Source organism: Bos taurus, chromosome 5 (assembly GCF_002263795.3).
Source record: "Bos taurus isolate L1 Dominette 01449 registration number 42190680 breed Hereford chromosome 5, ARS-UCD2.0, whole genome shotgun sequence".
Taxonomy (NCBI): Eukaryota; Metazoa; Chordata; class Mammalia; order Artiodactyla; family Bovidae; genus Bos; species Bos taurus.
Genome location: NC_037332.1, coordinates 70,852,526 through 70,874,920, shown reverse-complemented (window position 1 = coordinate 70,874,920; position 22,395 = coordinate 70,852,526). Strand labels below are relative to the sequence as shown.

Genomic DNA, 22,395 nt, shown 5'->3' with positions numbered 1-22,395 from the left:
ATGGGCACTGTGTGAGGGATGATGGTGATGCCAGCTCCAAAGATGCTGCCGTTTCCAAGACTTTCTGGCTGCTTCTCTTTCAGAGACAAGAGCCTTCAGAGAAGACCCATCACTATGTCTTTGAACTCATCTGTTTGTCAAGGTGTCTGCTATGCATGCTTCTCTGTGCCTCCTCCAAGCAGTGAGGTTGTTGGGATAATTCCCTTTGCTTCCCTGGCATGCTGTCATCAGTCTCAGTTAACAGCTCTGGTGAGGTGAGATGGTCAGTTTCAGGCAGTGAACTGGGTTAACCTATGGGTTTGGTTAACTCTGGACCCAAACCTGAAGACAGCAGATGGAATTAACCAAGCCTGAGGCTCACCGTTTTCTGGAGCAGGAGAGGGTGGGGTGGCTGTGCTGGGACAGATGGGGACACTCTCCTCTGAGTGACACATTTAAACTTGGAGCTTTTAGCTCAAAGGGCCACAAGGCTCAAGCCTCCAGGGCAGCAGGGGATTTTAAAATGTTCACGTAGTCCACAGGAAGGCAGAAAAAGAAAAGACAGAGAGACCAAACAGAAAACAAAAAGTAAGATGGCAGATATAAGCCCTAAAGTAGTGATAATTGAATAAAATATAAAAGGTCTCAATATACCAATTAAAAGAGATTGGAAGAGTGGATGAAAAGCCCAACTATATGCTTGTTATAAGAAAGTCACTTCAAATCTAATAAAACAGGGAAGTTGAGAATGAAGGATGGAAAAATATATATCGCATGAACATTAATCAAAGGAAAGCAGGAGAGGCTATATTAATATTAGATAATGTAGATTTCAGAGCAAAAAAACTAGCAGAAGAGAGAAAGGCATTATAAAATGATAAAAGCGTTAATTTACGGAGAAGATGTTGCAGTCCTAAATGTGCATGCACTGAACAACAGATTTGCAAAATATGTGAATCAAAAATTGATAGAACCAAAAGAAGAAACAGACAAATCCACAATCATGGTTGGAGATTTTACTATTCCTCTCTCAACTGATGGAATAAATAATGAGACAGAAAATCTGTAGGATATGGAAGAACTCACCATCATCATCAACCAACAGGGTCTTATCAACAGTTACAGAACACTGCAGTCAACAATGGCAGAAAACAGTCCTTTTTCCTTTGGCCATGCCGCACAGCTTTTGGGATTTAAGTTCCCTGAGGGATCCGACGCCCAAACCCAGGTCCTGCCAGTGAAAGCACCGAATCCTAACCACTGGACCACCAGGGAATTCCCAAAACCAGTCTTTTTAAGTGCCCATGAAACATATACCTAGATAGACTATATCCTGGTTCATAAAACCAGCCTCAACATTTTAAAAGGATTGAAATAATACAGAATGTTCTCTGACCACAATGGAATCAACCTAGGAATCAATAACAGAAAGATAAGAGAAAAATCTCCAAACAATTGGAAACTAAATAACACATTTCTAAATAATTCATAAGTCAAAAAGGAAGTTCCAAGGGAAGTAAAAAACACACTGAACTGAATGAAAATGAGAATAAAACATATCAAATTCGATGGTACACAGCCAGAGTAGTGCTGAGAAAGATATGTACAGTATCAAATGTACATAAAAGAAAAAAAGGAAAAATCTCAAGCTTCTACCCAAAAAATCTGGAAAAAAAAAAAGTCAGAAAAAAAACCCCAAAGAAACAAATAATAAAGATAACTTAAGACAGAAGAGTAGTAGAGAGAGAAGACACAAACTAACAAATTTGTTCTAAAATTTACATAGAAGGCAAAGAATATGAATTCATTTCATAAAAGAATAACACGGGAGGAAACAATTTACCCAATTTCAAGATTTATTTTTTAGCTACAGTAATCAAGACCGTGCGTGGGGACTTCCCCGACAGTCCAGGGGTAAAGACTCTGAGCTTCTACTGCAGAGGGCACGGGTTTGATCCCTGGTCTGGGAACTAAGCTACAGCCACATGGCACGGATCAAAAAAAAAAAAAGCTGTGGTAATGGTGGAGTGACAGACACACAGATCAACGGAACAGAATGGAAATCCCAGGAACAGACCCACACAAATATGCCCAACTGACTTAACAAAGGTGTAAAAGTAATTGATGAAAGAGTCTTTTCAACAAAGATGCTGGAGCAAGTGAACCTCCACTGGCAAAGCAAAAACAAAACAGCAACTTTGATCAAAGTCCCACACCTCACGCAAAAATTAACTCAAGATGAAATAAACCACAGTCTTAAATGTAAAACATGAAACTATAAAGCTTCTAGAAAAAAAAATGAGGAGGAGACCTTCAAGATTTGGGCTAGGCAAAGCAGCTGGATGAATCACAAGTTGGAATCTAGCTTGCTGAGAGAAATATCAACAACTTTGTAGTTGCAGATGATACCACTCTAATGGCAGAAAATGAAGAGGAACTAAAGAGCCTCTTGATGAGGGTGAAAGAGGAGAGTGAAAAATCTGGCTTAAAACTCAACATTCAAAAAATGAAGATCATGGCATCCAGTCCCATCACTTCATGGCAAATAGATGAAGAAACAATGGAAACAGTGAGATATTTTATTTTCTTGGGCTCCAAAATCACTGCAGATGGTGACTGCAGCCACAAAATTAAAAAGATGCTTGCTCCTTGGAAGAAAAGCTATGACAAATCTAGACAGTATATTAAAAAGCAGAGACATCACTTTGCTTACAAAGGTACATACAGTTAACGCTATGGTTTTTCCAGTAGTCATGTATGGATGTGAGAGTTGGACCATAAAGAAGGCTGAGAGCCAAAGAATTGATGTTTTTGAATTGTGGTGTCAGAGAAGACTCTTGAGAGTCCCTTGGACAGCAAGGAGATCAAATCAGTCGATCCTAAAGGAAATCAACCCTGAATATTCATTGGAAGGACTGATGCTGAAGCTCCAATACTTTGGCTACTTGATGCGAAGAGCTGACTCACTGGAAAAGATCCTGATGCTGGGAAAGATTGAGGGCAGGAGGAGAAGGGGGCGACAGAGGATGAGATGATTGGATGGATTCACTGACTCCAATGGACATGAGTTTGAGCAAGCCCTGAGAGTTAGTGAAGGACAGAGAAGCCTGGCGCATTGCAGTCCACGGGGTTGCAAAGAGTCAGTCACAACTTAGCAACTGAATGACAATAAAGCGTTCTGATACTTGATACCAAAAGCAGAATCTCCACAGAAGGAAAAACTAAAATTGGACTTCCTTAAAATTAAAAGCTCTATAAAAGACCCTGTTAAGAGGATAAAAAGATAAGCTACTGAGTGGGAGAAAGAAAGTATTTGCAAACCATATATCTGACAAGAGATTATTTTCTAGAATTTACAAAGAACTTTCAACATTCAACAGTGAAAAACCAGTTTAATTAGAACATAGGCAAAGGACACAGACATTTCACTGAAGAGCATATACAGATGGCAAAAAAAAAAAACACATGAAAATATGTTGAACATCATTAGCCATTTAGGGAAATGCAAATTAAAACCACAATGAGATACCACTTACACATCTAACAGAATGGCTAAAATAAAAAGATAGCAATAGCACCAAACATCGAGACTGTGGAGAAACTTCATTACTCATATTTTGCTGGTGGGAATGTAAAATGGTGCAGCCTGTCTCAAAAACAGTTCAGCAGCGTCTTTAGAAACTAAATATGCAACTACCATACAACCCAGAAATTGCACTCCTGAGCATTTATCCCAGAGAAATGAAGACATATTCACATCAAACACCTGTGCTGGAATGTTATAGCAGCTTTATTTGTAATAGCTCAAAACTGGAAACAACTCAGATGTCCTTCAGTGGGTGAGTGGTTAATAAACTGCGATCAGGCCACACCATAGAGTCCTAGGCAGCAACAGGAAGAAACAAACTACCAACACATGCGATGACCTGGGAGAACCTTCAGAGAAGTATACTGAGTGAGAAAAATCCAGTCCTAAAAAGTTACCTACTGTATGATTCCATTTAAATCATATTCTTGAAATGACAAGATTAGAGAAATGGAGACCAGATTAGTGGTTGCTGCTGCTGCTGCTACTGCTGCTAAGTCGCTTCAGACGTGTTTGACTCTGTGCGACCCCCTAAACGGCAGCCCACCAGGCTCCCCCGTCCCTGGGATTCTCCAGGCAAGAACACTGGAGTGGGTTGCCATTTCCTTCTCCAATGCAGGAAAGTGAAAAGTGAAAGGGAAGTCGCTCAGTCGTGTCTGACTCTTAGTGACCCCATGGACTGCAGCCCACCAGGCTCCTCTGTCCATGGGATTTCCCAGGCAAGAGTACTGGAGTGGGGTGCCATTGCCTTCTCCGAGATTAGTGGTTACCGGAGCATAAAGAGGGAGTTGGGGCAGAAGGATATGGGGGTAGCTAGAAAAGAGCAACATGAAAAAAAAAAAAAAGAAAAAAAGAAGGACTTCCTTGGCGTCCAGTGGTTAAGACTCTGCACTTCCACTGCAAGGGACCTGGGCTTGATTCCTGGTCAGGGAACTAAGATCCCCAAGCCAAAAAAAAAAAAGAGCAATTCGAGGGAGCCTTAGGGTGATGGAAATTTTCTGCATGTTGACAGTACCATGTCAGTATCTTGGTTGTGACATTTAACTGTCATTTTGCAAGATACTGTCAGTGGGGGAAGCAAAGTAATCTCTCTGTATGTTTTCTTACAACTGCATGAGAATCTACAACTGTCTCAAAATAAAAAGTTTAATTTACACAAGGTAAATTTTTAAAAAGTGGGGAAATAAAACTTAAAAAGTGTACAAGTCACAAGGGAAAAAAAAAAAAGCTGCATAGTTCACATCTTGCCCTTGGCTAAAGTCCCCAGTGGTGTTCTATTCAGTGCACGTGGAGGAAAACCCAAGTGCACCCTGGAGAAAGGCCCGAAGTCTGACTTCACCTCTCACACTTCCTCCTGCGTCCCTCCACTTCCAGGCACTCCAGCACACCAGGCACATTCCCACCAGTAACTTCGCTCCTCCAGGTTCCCGATCCCCCCGAGTGGAGTGCTTTTGCTCCAGGCCTGTGTGTGGCTGGCAGCTTTTCCTCACTTAGGTGGTTGTTCACACACTACCTCCTCTGGGAGACTTTTCTTATCATCCTGTCTAGATTAGACCTTGCCTGCCCCACCCCCCGGAGACTACATTATTGTCCAAGATCATTTTTTTTTTTTCATAGCATTTATCTTGCTTTCACCCTCTTTTGCTGATTTATGTCCTTGCTTTCTGTGGGTCTGCCCCTTCCCTGGACACAGTAAGCTCCAGGAGGGTGAAGAACATCCCACCACTGCTGTAGCCTAGTGGGCACTCATGGCTATGGAATGGATAAACGTCCAGAAGAATTATGTATGCGAGAAATGGCCAGAAGCTCTCTTTGAACAGACCTATTTTTAAACAATGACTGCATTGTTCTACTCCTAGGGAAATCTAGAGAAACTGAATTCTTTAGATATTTAAAGATAAAATTTAGAAGTGGGGATGGGACTTCTTCGGTGGTCCAGTGGCTAAGACTCCATGCTCCTAATGCAGGGGTCCCCTGGTTGATCCCTGGTCAGGGAAGTAGATCCTATATGCCACAACGAAGATCGAAGATCCTGTGTGCAGCCACTAAGACCTGGTGCAGCCAAATAAATAAATGAATAGAAGTGGGAGCAAAAAAGCACATCTGCAACCAGATGTCAAGTAACATCTGACCAAGCACGCGTCAAAGATGGGGAGAAAGCATCCGCTTCACTTGACCGGATGGCTATGATTCTCCGAGTTGACTGCAAAGTGGATTTATTAATATTTACAGGAATTCTATATTCTTGTTCACTACTCTGATAGAACCAGATGTTTGTTCACACAGAGCAGCAGACATGATCTGAACACGAATTTATTAGTGGAGAGAGCAGGAACAATGCATTGCTACTCATGCCTTCCAAGAGGATACTTTCTGAGGGCAGAGCTTTGCAGCACCTTCTCAACTCTCTGCCATCATCTCTCTCCAGACATCTTCTGACCACAGGAATATCACTGTGCTTGGAGAATGCTTGACTTCACCCTGTAGCCACCAGAAACTGATCACCTCTTTTTTGCCCTCTGTAGAACTGTGGTGTTGGAGAAGACTCTTGAGAGTCCCTTGGACTGCAAGGAGATCAAACCAGTCAATTGTAAAGGAAATCAGTCCTAAATATTAATTGGAAGGACTGATGCTGAAGCTCCAATACTTTGACCACCTGATGCAAAGAACTGAATCATTGGAAAAGACCCTGATGCTGGGAAAGACTGAAGGCAGGAGGAGAAGGGGATGATGGAGGATGAGATGGTTGGATGGCATCACTGACTCGATGGACATGAGTTTGAGTAGGCTCCAGGAGTTGGTGCTGGACAGGGAAGCCTGGCATGCTGTAGTTCATGGGGTTGCAAAGTGCTGGACATGACTGAGTGACTGAACTGAACTGAGTCAGTATTAATACCACATCTCCCAAAGTCCCTAACAGTCTGTGAGTCTCCTTCTGTTTTGTCAGTTCATTTGTGTAATTTCTTCTTAGAGTCCACATACAAGGGATGTAATATGGTATTTCTCCTTCTCTGAGTTACTTCACTCACTATGACACTCTTTAGGCCCATCCATGTTGCCACAAATGGCATTATTTCACTCTTTTTAATGGCTGAATAATACTCCATTGTATATATGTACCACATCTTCTTTATTCATTCGTCTGTCAATGGACATTTAGGTTGCTTCCATTTTGGGAAGGTCATGTACACACTGCTAGATTTAAAATGGATAACCAACAAAGACCTATTGTATAGCATATGGAACTCTGCTCAATGTTATGTGGCAGCCTGGATGGGAGGGAGGTTTGGGGGATAATGGATACATGTACACGTATGGCTGAGTCCCTCCGCTATTCACCTGAAAGCGAATTGTTATTGTTAATTGGTTATACCTCAATGTGAAATGTTTTTGGTGTTAAAAAAATACCACAATTCACCAGTAGGGGTTGCCATTGACCACCCCCATTCCCACCTCTCCCCCGTTAGGGAAAACCTGACTTTAAAAAAAACAAAACATTTTTGTTTATTATTTCATGCAGTGAATATACTGGAGGAGGGCATGGCAACCCACTCCAGCATCCTTGCCTGCAGAATCCCATGAACAGAGGAGTCTGGTGGACTACAGTCCATAGGCGTGTAAAGAGTCAGACACGGCTGAAACGACTTAGTACCAAGCATGCTGTGAATTTACAATTTATTTGCCCATTCTACGTTAATGGGTATTGGAGGTGTTCCCAATTTTTTCCTATCACAGGTAACATTGCTATGGACACCCTTGTTGTGCATATGTGCTCAGTCATGTCTGACTGTGATCTCATGGACTGTAGCCTGCTAGGCTCTTCTGTTTGTGGGATTATCCCAGCAAGAATACTGGAGTGGGTTTTCCTTCTCTAGGGGATCTTTGCAACCCAAGGATCGAACCTGCATCTCCTGCATTGACAGGTGGACTCTTTACAACTGAGCCACCTATTTAATATGGACACTCATATATATATGTTACAGACATACAGGCTTTCCTGTTGGTCATATAGGGCAAACCTGACTCTTGAATGTGCCTTTTCCCAGACTGTCGTCTCCTGACCATGAGTGCTCCTGCCCCATCCCTGGCTCCCCGTCCCCTCCAAGATCAGGACAGCTGGACGGAGCAGGCTCTAGTACACGTGCATGTGTGTGGGTTAAGTCACTTCAGTCGTGTCCAACTCCGTGCGACCCCACGGATCGTAGCCTGCTGGGCTCTTTCATCCATGGGAATCTCCAGGCAAGAATATTGGAGTGGGTTGCCATGCCCTCCTCCAGGGGATCTTCCCAACCCAGGAACTGAACCCCCGTCTCTTAAGTCTCTTGCATTGGCAGGCAGGTTCTTTACCACTAGTGCCACCTGGGAAGCCCGCTCCAGTCCATGTCTCCTGCCAAAGGCCCCTCCCTCCTTTCTTTTAGGCCTCTAGCTACTGCCATCAGCTGCTGCTGGGTGCTCGTTGCGGGGGCGGGTAGTGGTTGAGTGGGACCCAAGGCACCTGCGGGAGTGCTAGCAGTGTTCTGTTTCTTGGTCCAGAAGCTGATCACACAGGTAAGTTTGCCTTGTGAAAATTCATTAGACTCCACAGCTATGACCTGGGCACTTTCCTGATGTATGCCATACTTCAAAATAAATTTACTTTAAAAATCCATAGAGTAGGTCTCCTTAATACACAGCAGGCCTTAGTAATTTCTGGAATTCCCATTACAGCCCATAGAAGGAAAAAAAAAAAAACAAAACCAAACCAAAAACCAATTACAACACCAGACCCTGGGAACAGACCCAGCAATGTTTTTCACTAAGGTGGCCTCTTAGGTAATTTCAGGGCTTATCTATTTATTTCTTTTCAAGCTGGGGGGATGGGTGAGGGCTGAGGGGCAGGGAGAGTTTGGTTTTGAAATGCTTCCAGTGGGTTCTGCTCTTAGTGGAATCGCTGAGGCTCATTACCTGAGGCCTGGCACACCTGCTCCCATTCTGGGTCTAAGTGGGGCTTGACATCAGGCACATATCCAGCCCACAGGGGCCCCTAAGTCTCTGGTGCTAATGAGAATAACTGAAGGGACCCACACTGGACTCTGGGCCAGGTGCTCCGAGGCTCAGAAATCAGCAGGACATGTTTGCTGTGGGCCGTCCCCCACACCCTACAGAGCAGGCTGCTCCACACTCCCCTCCCGCCTCTGGCAGGGAAATCCATGCAGCCCTTTTGGTTCAGAGGCCTAATTCCCTGACACTTCACAGCCTCCACAGGTCTTAGAAGGACCTGTTGTGCAGGGGTTGCAGCATTTTCCCGATGCTGGGAACGAAGTGTCAACAGAAACGCAGGGGCCCTTGAAGAATGGGTGAGTGAGCCTTAAGGGCTAGGCACGTGCTGTCCTCAGACTTGAAAAGCCTTCTTGGGGCCTGGCTTTCCAGGGACCCCTGTGGGGTCTGCATCCAAGGCAGTTACACCCATTTCCCTCTTCCCCTTGAATTCCCAATGTCCTATGTCCTACTGTCTGTCCAGGCCCGCCCTGGTCTCAGCATCTCAGTGACACCTTCCCCCAACCTTCCCACACTCCTCAGAGCCTTTGCCACCCAACTTAACACTGTTTCACAAGCCACCTCAGGTACCCTTGGGCTGTAGCACCCCCACTTTTGTGCAAGTTCCCTGGCTGCAAGGTATCCTTTACTTTGTCCCATGTGCCCAAGTGCCTGGGACGGAACATGTGCTCAGCAGAGCAGGTGCCTTGCGAGTGGCCGCACAAGCAGCTGTAAGCAGCCAGGGTACCAGACCAGTGCACCAGAGCAGTGACTGCAGGGTTCCCACCCGAGGGGCAGGAAGGCCAAGATCAGAACCCCCCGGCTGTGCTCTCTGCCCACAGGAGCCCCTCGTACCTTGCTGGCCTTCAAGATCTCAAACATCAGGGGCAGGCCCTGGGTGACCAGCTCCTCCGTGTACTCTTCCTCCTGAATGGTCTTGAACTCCTTCAACAGGCACTGAATGAGAGGTCTGCGGTGCTGCTGGAAGGCGATCCGCAAAGACTCCAGCCACGTGTGCAGGGTCCACGGGACACCTGGAAAGGGGGAGGGCGGGGTGAGGGAGGGGAGGGCAGACAACAACCAGAGGAGAAGGCGTGTTTTTATGTGGAAGCTGGCCTTTCCTGAGGACATTACCAGATCATGAGACCAAGAGACTGCCTTTCATTGCATAGAGTCAGAGCTGTTTTGTTTCTTCTTTCCCAAAGACTTGCAGAAGTTAAAATTAAAGGTCATAATTTGAGTCCGTTAACTATGGGTATCTAGTTGTACACACTCCTCGTGTTATTAGGGGCTGCTGCTGCTGCTGCTGCTAAGTCGCTTCAGTCGTGTCCGACTCTGTGCAACCCCATAGACGGCAGCCCACCAGGCTGCCCCGTCCCTGAGATTCTCCAGGCAAGAACACTGGAGTGGGTTGCCATTTCCTTCTCCAATGCATGAAAGTGAAAAGTGAAAGAGAAGTCGCTCAGTCGTTGTCTGACTGTTAGCGACCCCATGGACTGCAGCCTACCACGCTCCTCCGTCCATGGGATTTTCCAGGCAAGAGTACTGGAGTGGGGTGCCATTGCCTTCTCCATATTAGGGGCTACATAGTTTACAAAGTATAATCACCATGTAGAATATTGAAACTGTAATGCAGACTGCAGCCTTCTGAGTTCTGACCTCTTCCTTCCCCATCCCCTCTGCCTCCATGCCCAGAGCTTCAAGCTGGTGAAACCCACAGTGGATCTCACTGTCAGCTGCTCTGGCCAGGGAGGGCATTTCCATTTGAATATGAAGACACAGGAGGATACCGCTGCCGTGTGCAAAACATTTCCATCTGCAGGCACTTCATCAGGTCTTCCTCCCTTAATAGAAATCTCTCCAGCAGCTGATGGCTGTGACTCGCTTCTCCCCCCACTGTGAGGCTGGGGCACCTGGTACTGCTTATAAATGCACCATTCAGAGTCTTGAGCCTCAGAATCCAGCTACACAGGCTGCCAGGGGAATGGTATAATATCCCCCATACTCAACAGCCACTCTCCGAGAGAGACAAGTTTCCAGAATAGCACTGGAGGCCTCAGCCTGCCTGACCTGCTACACCCTGTGCTTGCAGCCCTTGCTCCGCCCTGCTGTTTCTGGGCAGGGCTGGTGCCATTAGCTGGGTGAGGGCTGGGCTAGCCCATTCCCCAGATGCATGGAAGAGATGTCCCTGGGCTAGCCTGCTCAAGGGAGAGACACCCAACTTTTCCTTTGGCATGGCTTTGCTCCTGTAGTCGGGGGAGTCCCACTAGGGACCGGATGCCCTCATCCTAGCTGATGCTAGCAGCTGCTTCATGGATCTGAGTGCTCTCAGGCAGCGATTCTCCAACCACTGGGAACCACCTGGGATGATTGTTAAATATAAAGATTTCCAGCCTTTATCCATCCAGACCCTCGACAGCAGAGCCTCTGGGTGTAGGGCCTGGCAATCTGTATTCAGACAAGCTCCCCAGGTGATTCGGATTCCTAACTCAGGGTCCAGGGTTTGGGAATCGTGGAAGGGTGCCTTGAGGATGGGTTTCTGGGGCCGGCAGAATGCTGCTGTCTATGGGGACCATGTGGGGCCTTAGCCCAGAAGTGCTCCAACCAGCAAACGAGAAGTTCCCTGAGCTGCAAGGGGTGTGTGCACAGGGGTGTGTGCATGTATGTGCGTGCATATGTGTGTGTGTGCACGCGCATGTGGGTATGTGACCTGGAGCTGGGTGGATGCACCGTGCCCAGTGGTGGAAGGCCCCCAGACTGACCTATGCTCCTGATATCAATTGTGACATCCACGTAGCCATGCTCAGCGCTGTGATACATGGCCTCCCTCAGGGCTCTGAGTTTCGCCTTGCTGTTGCGGCTGGCGCACAGGGGGGGCGGGGCTGTCTCTGCCAGGTCAGTCCCCTCAGCCAGAATCTCCTCCAGGGACAGGATATCACTCTTCTCCTTCTCTGGCTGAGCGAGCAGTTTGCGGAACACATTCCTGTCAATCATAAACCCAGAGAGGAAGACACTCAGAGATGCAAGGGCTGTGCCAGGGTGGGGGCGGGGCGGGGCGGGGGATGTGGGGAACCCTCTCAACGTGGGACAAAAGAAGAACGGGACAACTCTGGGGTGGTGGTTTCAGAGGTGTGACCAGGGCACTACTGGTTGTGGCTGGAGCAGATGGTGGGGTGGGACTGGCTGCGTTTCCTTGAGGATGACTTGGGCTAAGTGCTTTCCCCAAATATCTAGAAGGTTCTAGAACTCTGCCTTTTTAACAGTCTGCCTGCACTCCCCCCATGGTGAATTTGCTTCATTTGGGGTTGCGCGTAGTAAAATCTGATGGGGTAAATCCTGAAGGAAATGTAGATGGGAAGTAACCAAACATGAGAGGTTTTATTATTCTTTAAATGGATTCTTCTCACTTCGTAACAGGTGATGTGATGAACTCTGACCAACACTGGCAAAGAGTGACATCTGTGAGATGAAAGCCGGTTGGGGAAGGACCCGTGGACGTGCAATGTGTGAAGTTGGCCAGGCCTGGACTGCCTCTGGGCCCCACATCCAGAGATGCAGTGAGTCTGGGGTAGGCCTGGGAATCTGCATTTTTAACAAGCACCACTTGGGACCTCATGGCCCATCCTAGCCTACCTGTGTCCATGGGCTGCGGCCTGGCTGAAAGAGTTCATATCACCCTGGGGGGTGGTAGAAATTCCATTCCTGTACATGGTTCCTATCAGGGGGTCCGCGCCTCGCTCCAACAGCAAACTAACCAGTTCAAAATTTCCTGCAAGCCCAGAGAAGGGGGTTTGATAAGAGAATCAAGCAAACACACAGTCACAGACACATCAAGGGACAGGGTGCTGGAGCCCCTTGGCTGGGACGAGCATCAGAGACTCTTACCTACGGCGGCTGCAAGCTGGAGGGGCGTTTCTGAGTAGTTCTCCTCGCCGTGCTCCACAGAGCCCTCCACCTTGGCCCCAGCGTCTAGGAGGAGCTGTGGAGGAAGAGTGGCCATTGAGATGTTTAAAGGACATGCCAGGAAAAGCTGGTGGAAATCAGTGTGGTGCCAATGTTCCTGCTGTCCTCTGGGTCCATGACCACGTGCACAGGGGGAGGGCAACTGCACCTCAGAGGGTGAACTGAGAGCCTCTCACATCTCCTAGGGCCTCAGACCACTCAAATCGCTCAAATTGTGGTCCATGGACAGTAGCATCAGCATCCCCTGGGAGTTTGTTTGAAATGCGGGTTCTCAGGCTCCACCCCAGAACAACTGATTAGAATCTGCATTTCAACAAGCTCTCCCGGTGATTTCTATGTACATTAACGTTTCTAGAAGCACTGAGCTAGAAGTTTGTGGCGCCACACTGCTAGAGAACTTCCTCTGGGGATCAGTGACAAAAAGCCTCAGAGTATTAGAGAGGTCTCTTAGAACCATAGAATCTTAAGAGTTCTGAAGGACTTTGGGGATCACTGGGCCAACCAGGACAAGAATGCCTTCTGGAACATCCTAGAAACTCAGCTTAGCAAATGCTGAGCTTCCTGGCCAGCAAGATCAGTGAATAAAGTGGCAGAATGAGCTTCCAGGAGAGCTGCTGCGTATGACTCCATTCTGTGCATTCTTTAGGATATCTGGGCTTCCTAAAAATGGAGATTCTGTCCATGCCGGGTCTCACAGTGATGTGCTGTCAGCACTGCTGATGTAAAATGAGGGGGAAATGCCTGTTTTACCTGCACAGGACTACCTGAGGGCATAGTCAGGAGGGGCTGCCTACTTGGTGCTCCATCATGTGTGCACCTGCAGCAGAGAGGTGACCTGACTTCCGTTTGGCTTTGTGTGGCTGCCCGCTGCTCTTATTCCTGATTTAAAGGCTGGGGATGCCACTGCACGTTAAGGGATATTATTCGTATCCATTAGGCCACCCTCCAACCCTTTCTTTCTTAGATTCCTCTACTAGGACTGGGCTGGTCATGATGTTCTACAGGCAGAAGTCAGCTCTTGGTGTGACACGTCACACGCTCAACCTCCTGAAACATGCCTTTGATGTGTGTTAAGGATTCCCATGACCTAGGAAACAATAAAGGATTCCTATGGAACTCCAAGATTGCCAAGGGGTCCCTGACATACTATTTTCTGCTCTGTGTAATTCTAAGAGGCTTGGACCACATAAAAGGAGGGGAGTTCCTGATGTACCTGAAACTCAGCATTCACTATGGGGCCAGATGTGGTCAGGGAACTGGGGGGTGCCGATCTCTTTTTTCCAATGAAGTAAAGTTTTAAGATCTAGAGTGAACCGAGTTTAAGATCTAGAATATACTGGATGGCTGTCCATTGAATACCAACTCTACAACAACCGGAAATGGTGAGGGCAAAACAACTTATGTGCCCAAAGGATCTTGGATGAGGACATCTCTCCATATTTGGGTATCTGTTTCAGAAGACACACAAGAAAACCCTACCCTAGACCTCTTATGTGGGATTCTCCATAAGTGGGATCCAAGCAAGTGTCATTTGGAACCACTTCCTTGGTGGCTCGGCTGCTTCTTTCCACTGGTTGGAAACCCCTAGACTCTATGCAAGCACTGGGGTCACACCTAAGGGAAGTTTCTAAGGTCTCACACCAGCCACGTCTTAGGTTCACGTTATGACAAGTATAAATGAAAAAATCCACAAAATCATAGCTCAGGCCCCACCTTTGAGCCATTGGGAACAACTTGGTAGGTTTGCCACTCTGTGTGTAAGGCTGCATGTAGGTATGTGATAAGTTCATATTGGTTAAAGCCAGGCCATATAGATCATTCCATATAGTATTTTCATTCATATGATATGAATGTGCTGCATTTCATTGCAATTAACCAATATGAATCTCTGGGGGAATAGGCATGCCGGGAGAGGTACAGATTTGCGTAATGAAAGAGGTACAATTAAATGTCAGATGTGGATAGGGAAATACGTTAATACCTGAACTACAGGAATATGTCCATGCAACACAGCAAAAGTCAGAGCCGTCCAATGGCGGGTCTCAGGGTGGACGGATGGATATTTATGAGGAGTACTGACAACCTATAAACAAATTGAAATTATTTTCAAAATGTAACCTTCACAATACTTAGACTAGCAAATCTGACCTATCTGTGGCTGGGCACGCGGGCTAGAGATGTACAGAGGATGTCCTGGAAGGCGCCTTGGGCAATGCTGGAGACATACAGGGTAGTGACTTTATATCCTCTGTGCACAACAAAAACTCCTTTGCTGCTCATTGGAAGAGAGTTAAATGGGTGACTGCTGACCACCTCGAAGGAGTCTTGAAAAAATTGTAATGGTGGCTACAGTGAACCAGCTCACCTGCCTGGCTCCTCTTCCTGCTTAAGGGAGGGCAGGCTTCTGAGAGCTATAGGATGTCAGGTGAGGCCGCCACCATCACATCCACATCTTTAGGGGAAATTCTTGGCAGTGGCAAACCCCACACCAGGGGAGGTCTGCTTCAAGCTTCCAAGTCAAGCAAGACCATCGCCCATCTGATGGAGAAAGATCACTGCCTGGTCACAGCTCCTCCCACACTGTCCTAATTTCATATTTCTGCTGGCTTCCTGGTTGACAAGGACGCTCATGCTACTGGAAACCTAGGCACAAACCTTCCTTGGGCACGAATGAAAAATCTGATATTGGTCTTCCCACATGGGGACCTCAAAACACCCCAGACCAAGAGACAGGCTGCAGGACAGACAGGTTAGGACCCCGTGGGATTGCCTGTCACCCATCCATGGCTTTTCTTCCAAACATCCCCGGGGCCATACAGCTGTGATGTCTGCTGCTTTCAGAAGAGTCGAGTTCACTAATCACTGGCTAGGCAAGGACCTTGAGCTGGGAGCTATGGGATGGGCTAGAGGACCAGAGACCCAAAACTGAGGAGCTCTTGCAGGGATCTGCACGGTGCTTGGGGATTCATAGCAGGGAACAAAAATCCCCAATACTTGAAAACCTATAAGATCCCACATGGTTTTGGATCCAAAACCATATCTACTGCCTGTTTTCCTCAGATGAATATAAAGCATTTTTTTTTTTAAAGCACAGTACTAAGACTACAAGAGCATCTAATTTTGAACTAAAAAAAAGTTTTCAGGAGTGGCTGAGTTAGCACTTCAGCAAGTCCATCAATCTTCCCAACCTCTGAACTGCTAGAAGAGAGTCGGTTGTTTTATGTCTCTTTTTAGTGAGAGTGGGTCCTAAGACAGCATAGAATATGATCAAGAAGTATAATTTCACCTATCATAAGCCCTGAGGGAGGAACCAATATTAACTGAATTCAAAACTGATGCTCCTCTATATTTATTTCTTCCAACAACTGTCTGAGATGGGTGTAATTATTCTCCCATTTCACAAAGGGAAACACTGTGGCTCAGGAAGGTGAAACTACTCGCCCAAGCAGAAAAGCAAGTTACTAAGATGCGGCAGTTTCAGAATTTGAACCCACGTATCAAATTCTGAAGCCTGTGGGGGCATGCTTTCCACTATGTCACACGGCCTCGAGGAAGCTCTGCAATTAGCTTTAAGACCCGTGGCTTCAGCAGGCCAACCAAGTGGGCCAATCAGTATTCGGTGAGGGAGGGTGGAAGAACAGGGGACGTGGATCAGCTTTGTATTTGGCAGTGGGAAGGGCTGGTGGTTCGGGAAAGCTCTCTCTGCCGGATCCCAGGAGGAATGGATCAGTGGGAAGGATCAGAGACTCGGTATTGCTGAGCCAAGGGAAAAGTTAGAGCTCTGTGCAGCCGCATGGGTTGTTTTAAAATGAAAAATGCTTGCAGGCAGCTCCTTGGAGTCTGGTTGGGCTGGGGCCTCAGGATGGATGGAGGAAATCCAACAGCTGGTCTGACCTATTTGCTGGACTGAGCACCCTCAGTGGTGGCTCTTGAGAGAGAAAGCCCCCCTCTCTTTGCTCGCCTTTCCCGGGGACTGCCAGGCCCAGGGGCCCTGCAGCCCTCTGTACCCTCACCTCCACATTCAGGTCAGCTCCGGCATCCAGCAGCATCTGAACCATCGCCTCGTCCCCACGGACACAGGCGTACATCAGGGGGGTCATGCCCTGCGGTGAGTTAAAAACCAGAGAACGGAGAAGGTTTACAAGGTGGCTGTGTCACTCGACAATAACAAACGGAAAATCTTACTCATGTGAAAGAGACTACGCTTGTTCTCCGAATCCAGCATTCTAAAGTAAATGTACAGCCCTACAATCCTCCATATTTTGAAAACCAATATGAAAGCAAGAAGAGAAACATAAATTGTCTTTTTTTTTTTTCATTTATCTGGGCTTAAGTTGGAGGATTTTGTTTGTTTGTGTGTCTTAGGGTGCAACAGATCTAAGAGTGTTTGCTAAAACAAGTGGCTGGTTTAACTGAAACCTCTTAGGAACTTTCTGGATTCTGTAATATCAGCCCTAAGCTATCTGATCGGTAAATACTGTTTCCATGGCATTTTCTCTGTCAGGATTTAACAAGTGTCGTCTTTGCTCTGTACGGCCTGCTGGTCAGTGTCAAATGAAATTGGTGCCTCTGAATATGACCTCAGCACTCATCTGCTTTGACATTATCATTTACAAGCAAAAGGCAAGAGAATGAGGAATGATTTTCAGGAATTCCATATTTGCCCATGATTCCTGCTTATTACAAAGTACCATAACCAACAGGAAGTAAGGGGTGGATTTTTCAATAAACAGTGCTGTGAAGAAAGCTATGTGGGAAAGTGTTAAAGTTAGAGCCTTATCTCATACCATACACCAAATCATTTACAGTTTGATTAGAAATGTAGAGAAAAAAATTAAAACCATAAAAGACATCTAACTGAATCTGTTTCTAAAAGGTATAAAGTAATGGAAGAAAGCACAAAAGAAAGTCTTGACAGCATTGAGGATGTGAGATTGAAAACATAAACAAAATTAAGAGGTAAACAATAAATTGAGACATATGTGTCACATTATCACAAAGGGTTATATGCCTAATATGTAAAGAGCACTTTGAAATAAAGAAGAAAACCAATTAAACTCTAATGAAAAACAAGCAAAAGAGAGTAAAAGATTAACAGGGTACACATAAATAGTTGGAGAGTGTGTACAAGGAAACAGTCCCTGAGGAAGTAATTTGAGATTGAAGACCTTAAGATAAATTGATGCATTTGAGCAACTATTTCCACTTTAAAAAATTTCTCTAATGAAATAATCAGATTTGAGCAAAGACTTGAGTAGTGAGTATATCTCTCTCAGTACTATTGATTTAAGTAATTTGAAACAATCCAACAACTGAACTATGTTTAACTGAACAAATAATATGACCACTTTGTTAGTTGCTCATTCGTGTCTGACTCTTTGCGACCCCATGGACTGTAGCCCCCCAGGCTTTTCTGTCCATGGAATTCTCCGGGCAAGAATACTGGAGTGCCTTGGCATTTTCTTCTCCAGGGGATCTTCCCGACCCAGGGATCGAACCCAGTTGGCCCACATTGCAGGCAGATTCTTTACCATCTGAGCCAATGTATCCATTTGAAGTGATTTTAAAGAGAATATTTAATGATATTATGAAGTATCTTAAATATAAAATACTGAAAAAAAGAAAAAATATAATAAATCCCTGTTTTTTTTAAAAAAATAATGTGTGTGTGTGTATTAGGGCTCCATTGGTGTTGCTCAAAAAAAATTACTAGCTAATATCCCATCTCTGGAACTTGCTGCATGAGCTGCTCATGTGAGAAACAGCTCCATCTGTCTTGTGATTTTCCATCTGGGGCTAACATTGAAAGCTGCTGTTTGTTTTCTCCACGCATGACATCTTTCACCCACACGGGGACATCTCCCCAATAGACACACAAGCTCTCTGGACGTCACTTTTAGGGGTTTGGGAGGTGGCTGACTAATTCTGAGGCATCTCCTAGGGTCCTTCAGAATGACTTTTGTGTATCTTAAACATATCCTGAAAGTTTGGTGAAAATCAGCTTGGATTAGTTCCATGATGCACTAAGAGGCCGGCAGAGAACTAATTTTAACCATGCCGGAAAAAGGACTTGAAGGATACATGCTAAATATAAATGATAGTTATTTGGATGATGGCATTATTTCCTTTCTGGAATAAGTCTATTTTTCTCTATTTTCCATTTCAGCTGCAATGATCACGTGAAACTTCTATAAGGATGAACAAGGATACTTTTGTAAGATATTTTAAAAACTTAAAAAATAAAAACTAAGGGAAAAAAACCAATAGGAACAACAACAACAACAAAATCACTTTTCATCACCAGTAGAGGGAGCCTCTATTCAGTGCCTGCTGTTTCCCTCTTGCCCTAGGGCGGGGCATATGGTGGAGGCGGGGTGGCTATTCAGACATTGGGAGGGCCCATACCTGTTCGCTCATGGTGTTGATCCCATCGGGCCCCAGGAGAGACACTGCCTGCTTCACCAGGTCTGTCCGCCCACAGTTCAGCATCCGGAAACCCAGGTCCTGCTTAAACTTGGCTTCGATGGCCACTGCGTCCAGCTTCCGAGAAGCGCAAAAGCAGTCGTCGGCCCTAAGGAAGGAAGAGATTGTCAGTTGGGTGCCGTGGCTTCATCAGGGTTGTTCCTTGGAGAGCACAGAGTTAGGAACCACCAAGGAGACTTTTCATTTGCTGTTCATGTCAATTGCTCATTTCTAGGCTCCAGTTCCTGGATAAGGGCATGGCAACTCACTCCTGTATTCTTGCTTGGAGAAACCCATGGACAGAAGAGCCTGGTGGGCTACAGTGGTGGGCTACAGTCCACAGGGTTGCAAAGAGTCAGACACAACTGAAGCGACTTAGCACACACACACAGGCTCCATTTAGAATACGGATATCTCTTGATCCTTCCTGCTTTGTAACTGATGCTTAGCCTTGTCTCTCCTCTGCTCCCACAGCATACTGAGCTAAGAATAATCATGGCTAATATTTACTGATTGTATACTCTAGGCTAGGCTCTCTAGTATTGGAGAAGGCAATGGCACCCCACTCCAGTACTCTTGCCTGGAAAACCCTATAGACAGAGGAGCCTGGTAGGCTGCAGTCCATGGGGTCTCGAAGAGTCTGACAGGACTGAGCGACTTCCCTTTCACTTTTCACTTTCATGCATTGGAGAAGGAAATGGCAACCCACTCCAGTGTTCTTACCTGGAGAATCCCAGGGACAGGGGAGCCTGGTGGACTACCGTCTATGGGGTCACACAGAGTTGGACACGACTGAAGTGACTTAGCAGCAGGCTCTCTGGTATAGTCTTTACATGAGTTAATTCGTTTACTCCCCACATAACCCCAAAAGGGAAGCACCTGCGCCTTTAACCATGGGAAACAGACACAGATATAGGACTCACCCAAGGCTACAGAGCCGATAAGCAGTGGAGCTGGGATGCGAGCCCAGGGCAGTCTGTGGAGAGCTGGCCTGGGTACCTGCTGTGTCACCCTGTCCCCTCACCACAACTCATACTATTTGCCTCTTTCCTTGTTTAAATTCTCCTCCAGCCTGGGGACTTTTGAGAGCAGATACCCTGTCTAACAAGTCTCTGCATCTGGTCCAGACAGCACACAGTATGTGGAGGTATTAAAAATGTTAGCTGAATGGACACGGAAGGCCTGGAGTCTCTACTTCCAAAGTGGAAGCATGGCAGAAATCTGGCAAGATGAAATAAGAGTCCTAGTGGCAATATGCACCAGAAAGTAATCGAGCCAGTGAGGCACGGGGAGCCAGCTTAGGGAAGTGTAGGGAGGAGAGTCAGGGATTCGAGAAAGGCGTACAAATTCTACTTGTAAAGGATGTCACCTTCTTCTCATGGTGAATTATCAAATCAAATGACCAAGCATTTACTGAGTGCCTGTTTGCAAGAGGTGCACAAGGTCCGGAAGGGCAGAGGGCACAGGCCCTGGTCACCGGGGTGCCTCGTGGTGACTGCGGTGACAGGTGATCAGAGACGCGCACCAAACAGAACCGAGGGGATCCAGCAAGGCTTCCTGGGGGGTGCCTTGAGATGTGTTTTAAATAAGGAGAGAGATGTGTTTAAATAAGGAGAGAGAAGGACAGAGTGTAGGAGAACCTGGAGCAGGTCTTGTCTGAGTAAAGGTGTAGACATGAAATGTGGTGGGCTACAGGAGCTAACTGGAGCCCAGGAGCTGAGGGAGGGGCACTTTACTTAATCCTAAGACTATCCTTAAGAGCCACTGAAGGTTTCTAAGCAAGCACGGGAGTGATATGGTTGGAGGGCCAACTCTGGGAGAGAGTGGAGGATGAATTTGAGGGGAGCTGGCCCTAGAGGTGGAGAGATGTGTTAGTGCTAAAAGAACCAGCTGGATGGGAAGAAGTCACTGCTCAAGCAGGAAGTGACAAAGGCTGAGTGCAGGCTGGGAGGAGCAGAGGATGAGGGTTTTGTCTTCTCTATGAGCAGGCACCCATTTCTCAGATGATGGCCCTTGTCCCGAGGCTGGTGAATTCCATGCCCTGCATCAGCGGGAGTCAGCGCTGGCACGGACCCCTTCATATTCCTGCTCCTTGCTGATTCTGGGGGCGGATACTCAGGAAAGGAGCCAGGGGTTTAGAATTCCTGGTTCTAGTCCTGCCTCTAACTAACCCACTTTGTGGCAAGAGGAATGGTTAAGTTTGCCAGGGAACTTTGGTTTTTATTCTTGGGGGAAATGAGAGGAAGTATTGTTCTGAGAGTTTGTGGCACTAAGGCTCCTCAGTAGGGCTAGGACCTGGGGGAAAGAACCTGGGGGATGAAGAGCAGAGGGAGTCCTAGGAATCGACCGAGATGGGTGTGCCCTTGGCCTTTCACCGGGTTCCTGATCTATCCCTCATTTCAGCTGGCAAAGGAACCTTGGAGGAAGGCTGTCCTGAAATAGGAACCCAGTCATAGGTGATGGTAGGGATCTTAGAGGACACTAGGAGTTTGCTTCTGGCCACCAGAGGGAGCTGATGCAGTGAAGATGGAGTCCAGAGAAAGGAAGCTAGATTAGACCTGGGGTAATTTGCACACAGGCCTCAGGGACTGGGCGTCACGCCAGGCCTCCAAGGGCCTATTTGTACAAGAGCCCTGGGAAGAACTAAGAAAGGTATTGCACTTGGACCCAGACTCTGGACTCCAAGATTAAGACTTTTTCACCGCAGGTAGGGGAGCCAAGACCACCCTGGTTGGAAGACTTTCCAGGGAAGCCCGAGAGCTCCCCAGGTGTGGGTGGGGAAGGGCTGAAGATGCCAAGTCTGACTTTAGGCCATGGCATCAGCACCCATGATGAGAAATTCTAGGGCACAGAATGTGGCTGTACGCTAGGGTGTCTTAGTCCAGTTCACGGGAATTTGGACCTGGGGTTCTTATAGCTAACGTGGCCAGAGTCAGCAAATAAAAATACTCTTGCAAATACTGAGCAAATTGAACTTTAAAAAGAAATCTGGGCAAGGGTAGAGCCATGTGCCATGACTTGAAAAGAACAGGAAATGAGATCATGGACCCCACCAAAGTGTAGACAGAGGGAGGGGTGGTGCTTGGTGTGGTAGTGGGCTTTATTTAAGGGACACATGTTCTCCACACATTGATTAAGGCAGACACTTTGGCCAAAATGAACAGGACAGAGAGAAGAGGGCTAGATCCTGGGGCACACATCACAGAAGCCTCCAGAAAGGGAGAGGTGGGGCCTGCAGGTGCTATACTGAGGTATCTGGAGCCCCGAGGGGGATGTGTGTGCATATCTCGGGGAGGGGGTATCTGATCTGACTAGTGGTAAGGAAATCTTTCTTGTAACAGACCACTGTCTAACTCTGGAAGAGGTTGCTTTGTGAAATCTTGGGGAGC

At 46.7% G+C, this 22,395-nt stretch overlaps 1 protein-coding gene across 6 annotated transcripts in view; it reads right to left on the bottom strand.

The window, feature by feature from the left end:
- Positions 1 to 22,395, bottom strand: part of BTBD11 (BTB domain containing 11) — a 332,136-nt gene that overhangs the window by 34,878 nt on the left and 274,863 nt on the right. For 5 of the 6 annotated variants that reach the window (XM_024992023.2, NM_001205745.1, XM_024992025.2 and 2 more), the window contains 7 exons: positions 18,950 to 19,115; positions 16,558 to 16,647; positions 14,526 to 14,627; positions 12,467 to 12,560; positions 12,215 to 12,350; positions 11,344 to 11,564; positions 9,437 to 9,615 (listed from right to left, as the gene is read on the bottom strand). In XM_024992023.2, coding sequence (XP_024847791.1) covers positions 9,437 to 9,615; positions 11,344 to 11,564; positions 12,215 to 12,350; positions 12,467 to 12,560; positions 14,526 to 14,627; positions 16,558 to 16,647; positions 18,950 to 19,115 — 988 coding nt within the window. The remainder of the gene's footprint in view (positions 1 to 9,436; positions 9,616 to 11,343; positions 11,565 to 12,214; positions 12,351 to 12,466; positions 12,561 to 14,525; positions 14,628 to 16,557; positions 16,648 to 18,949; positions 19,116 to 22,395) is intronic. The other variant, XM_059886625.1, reaches the window with a different exon arrangement.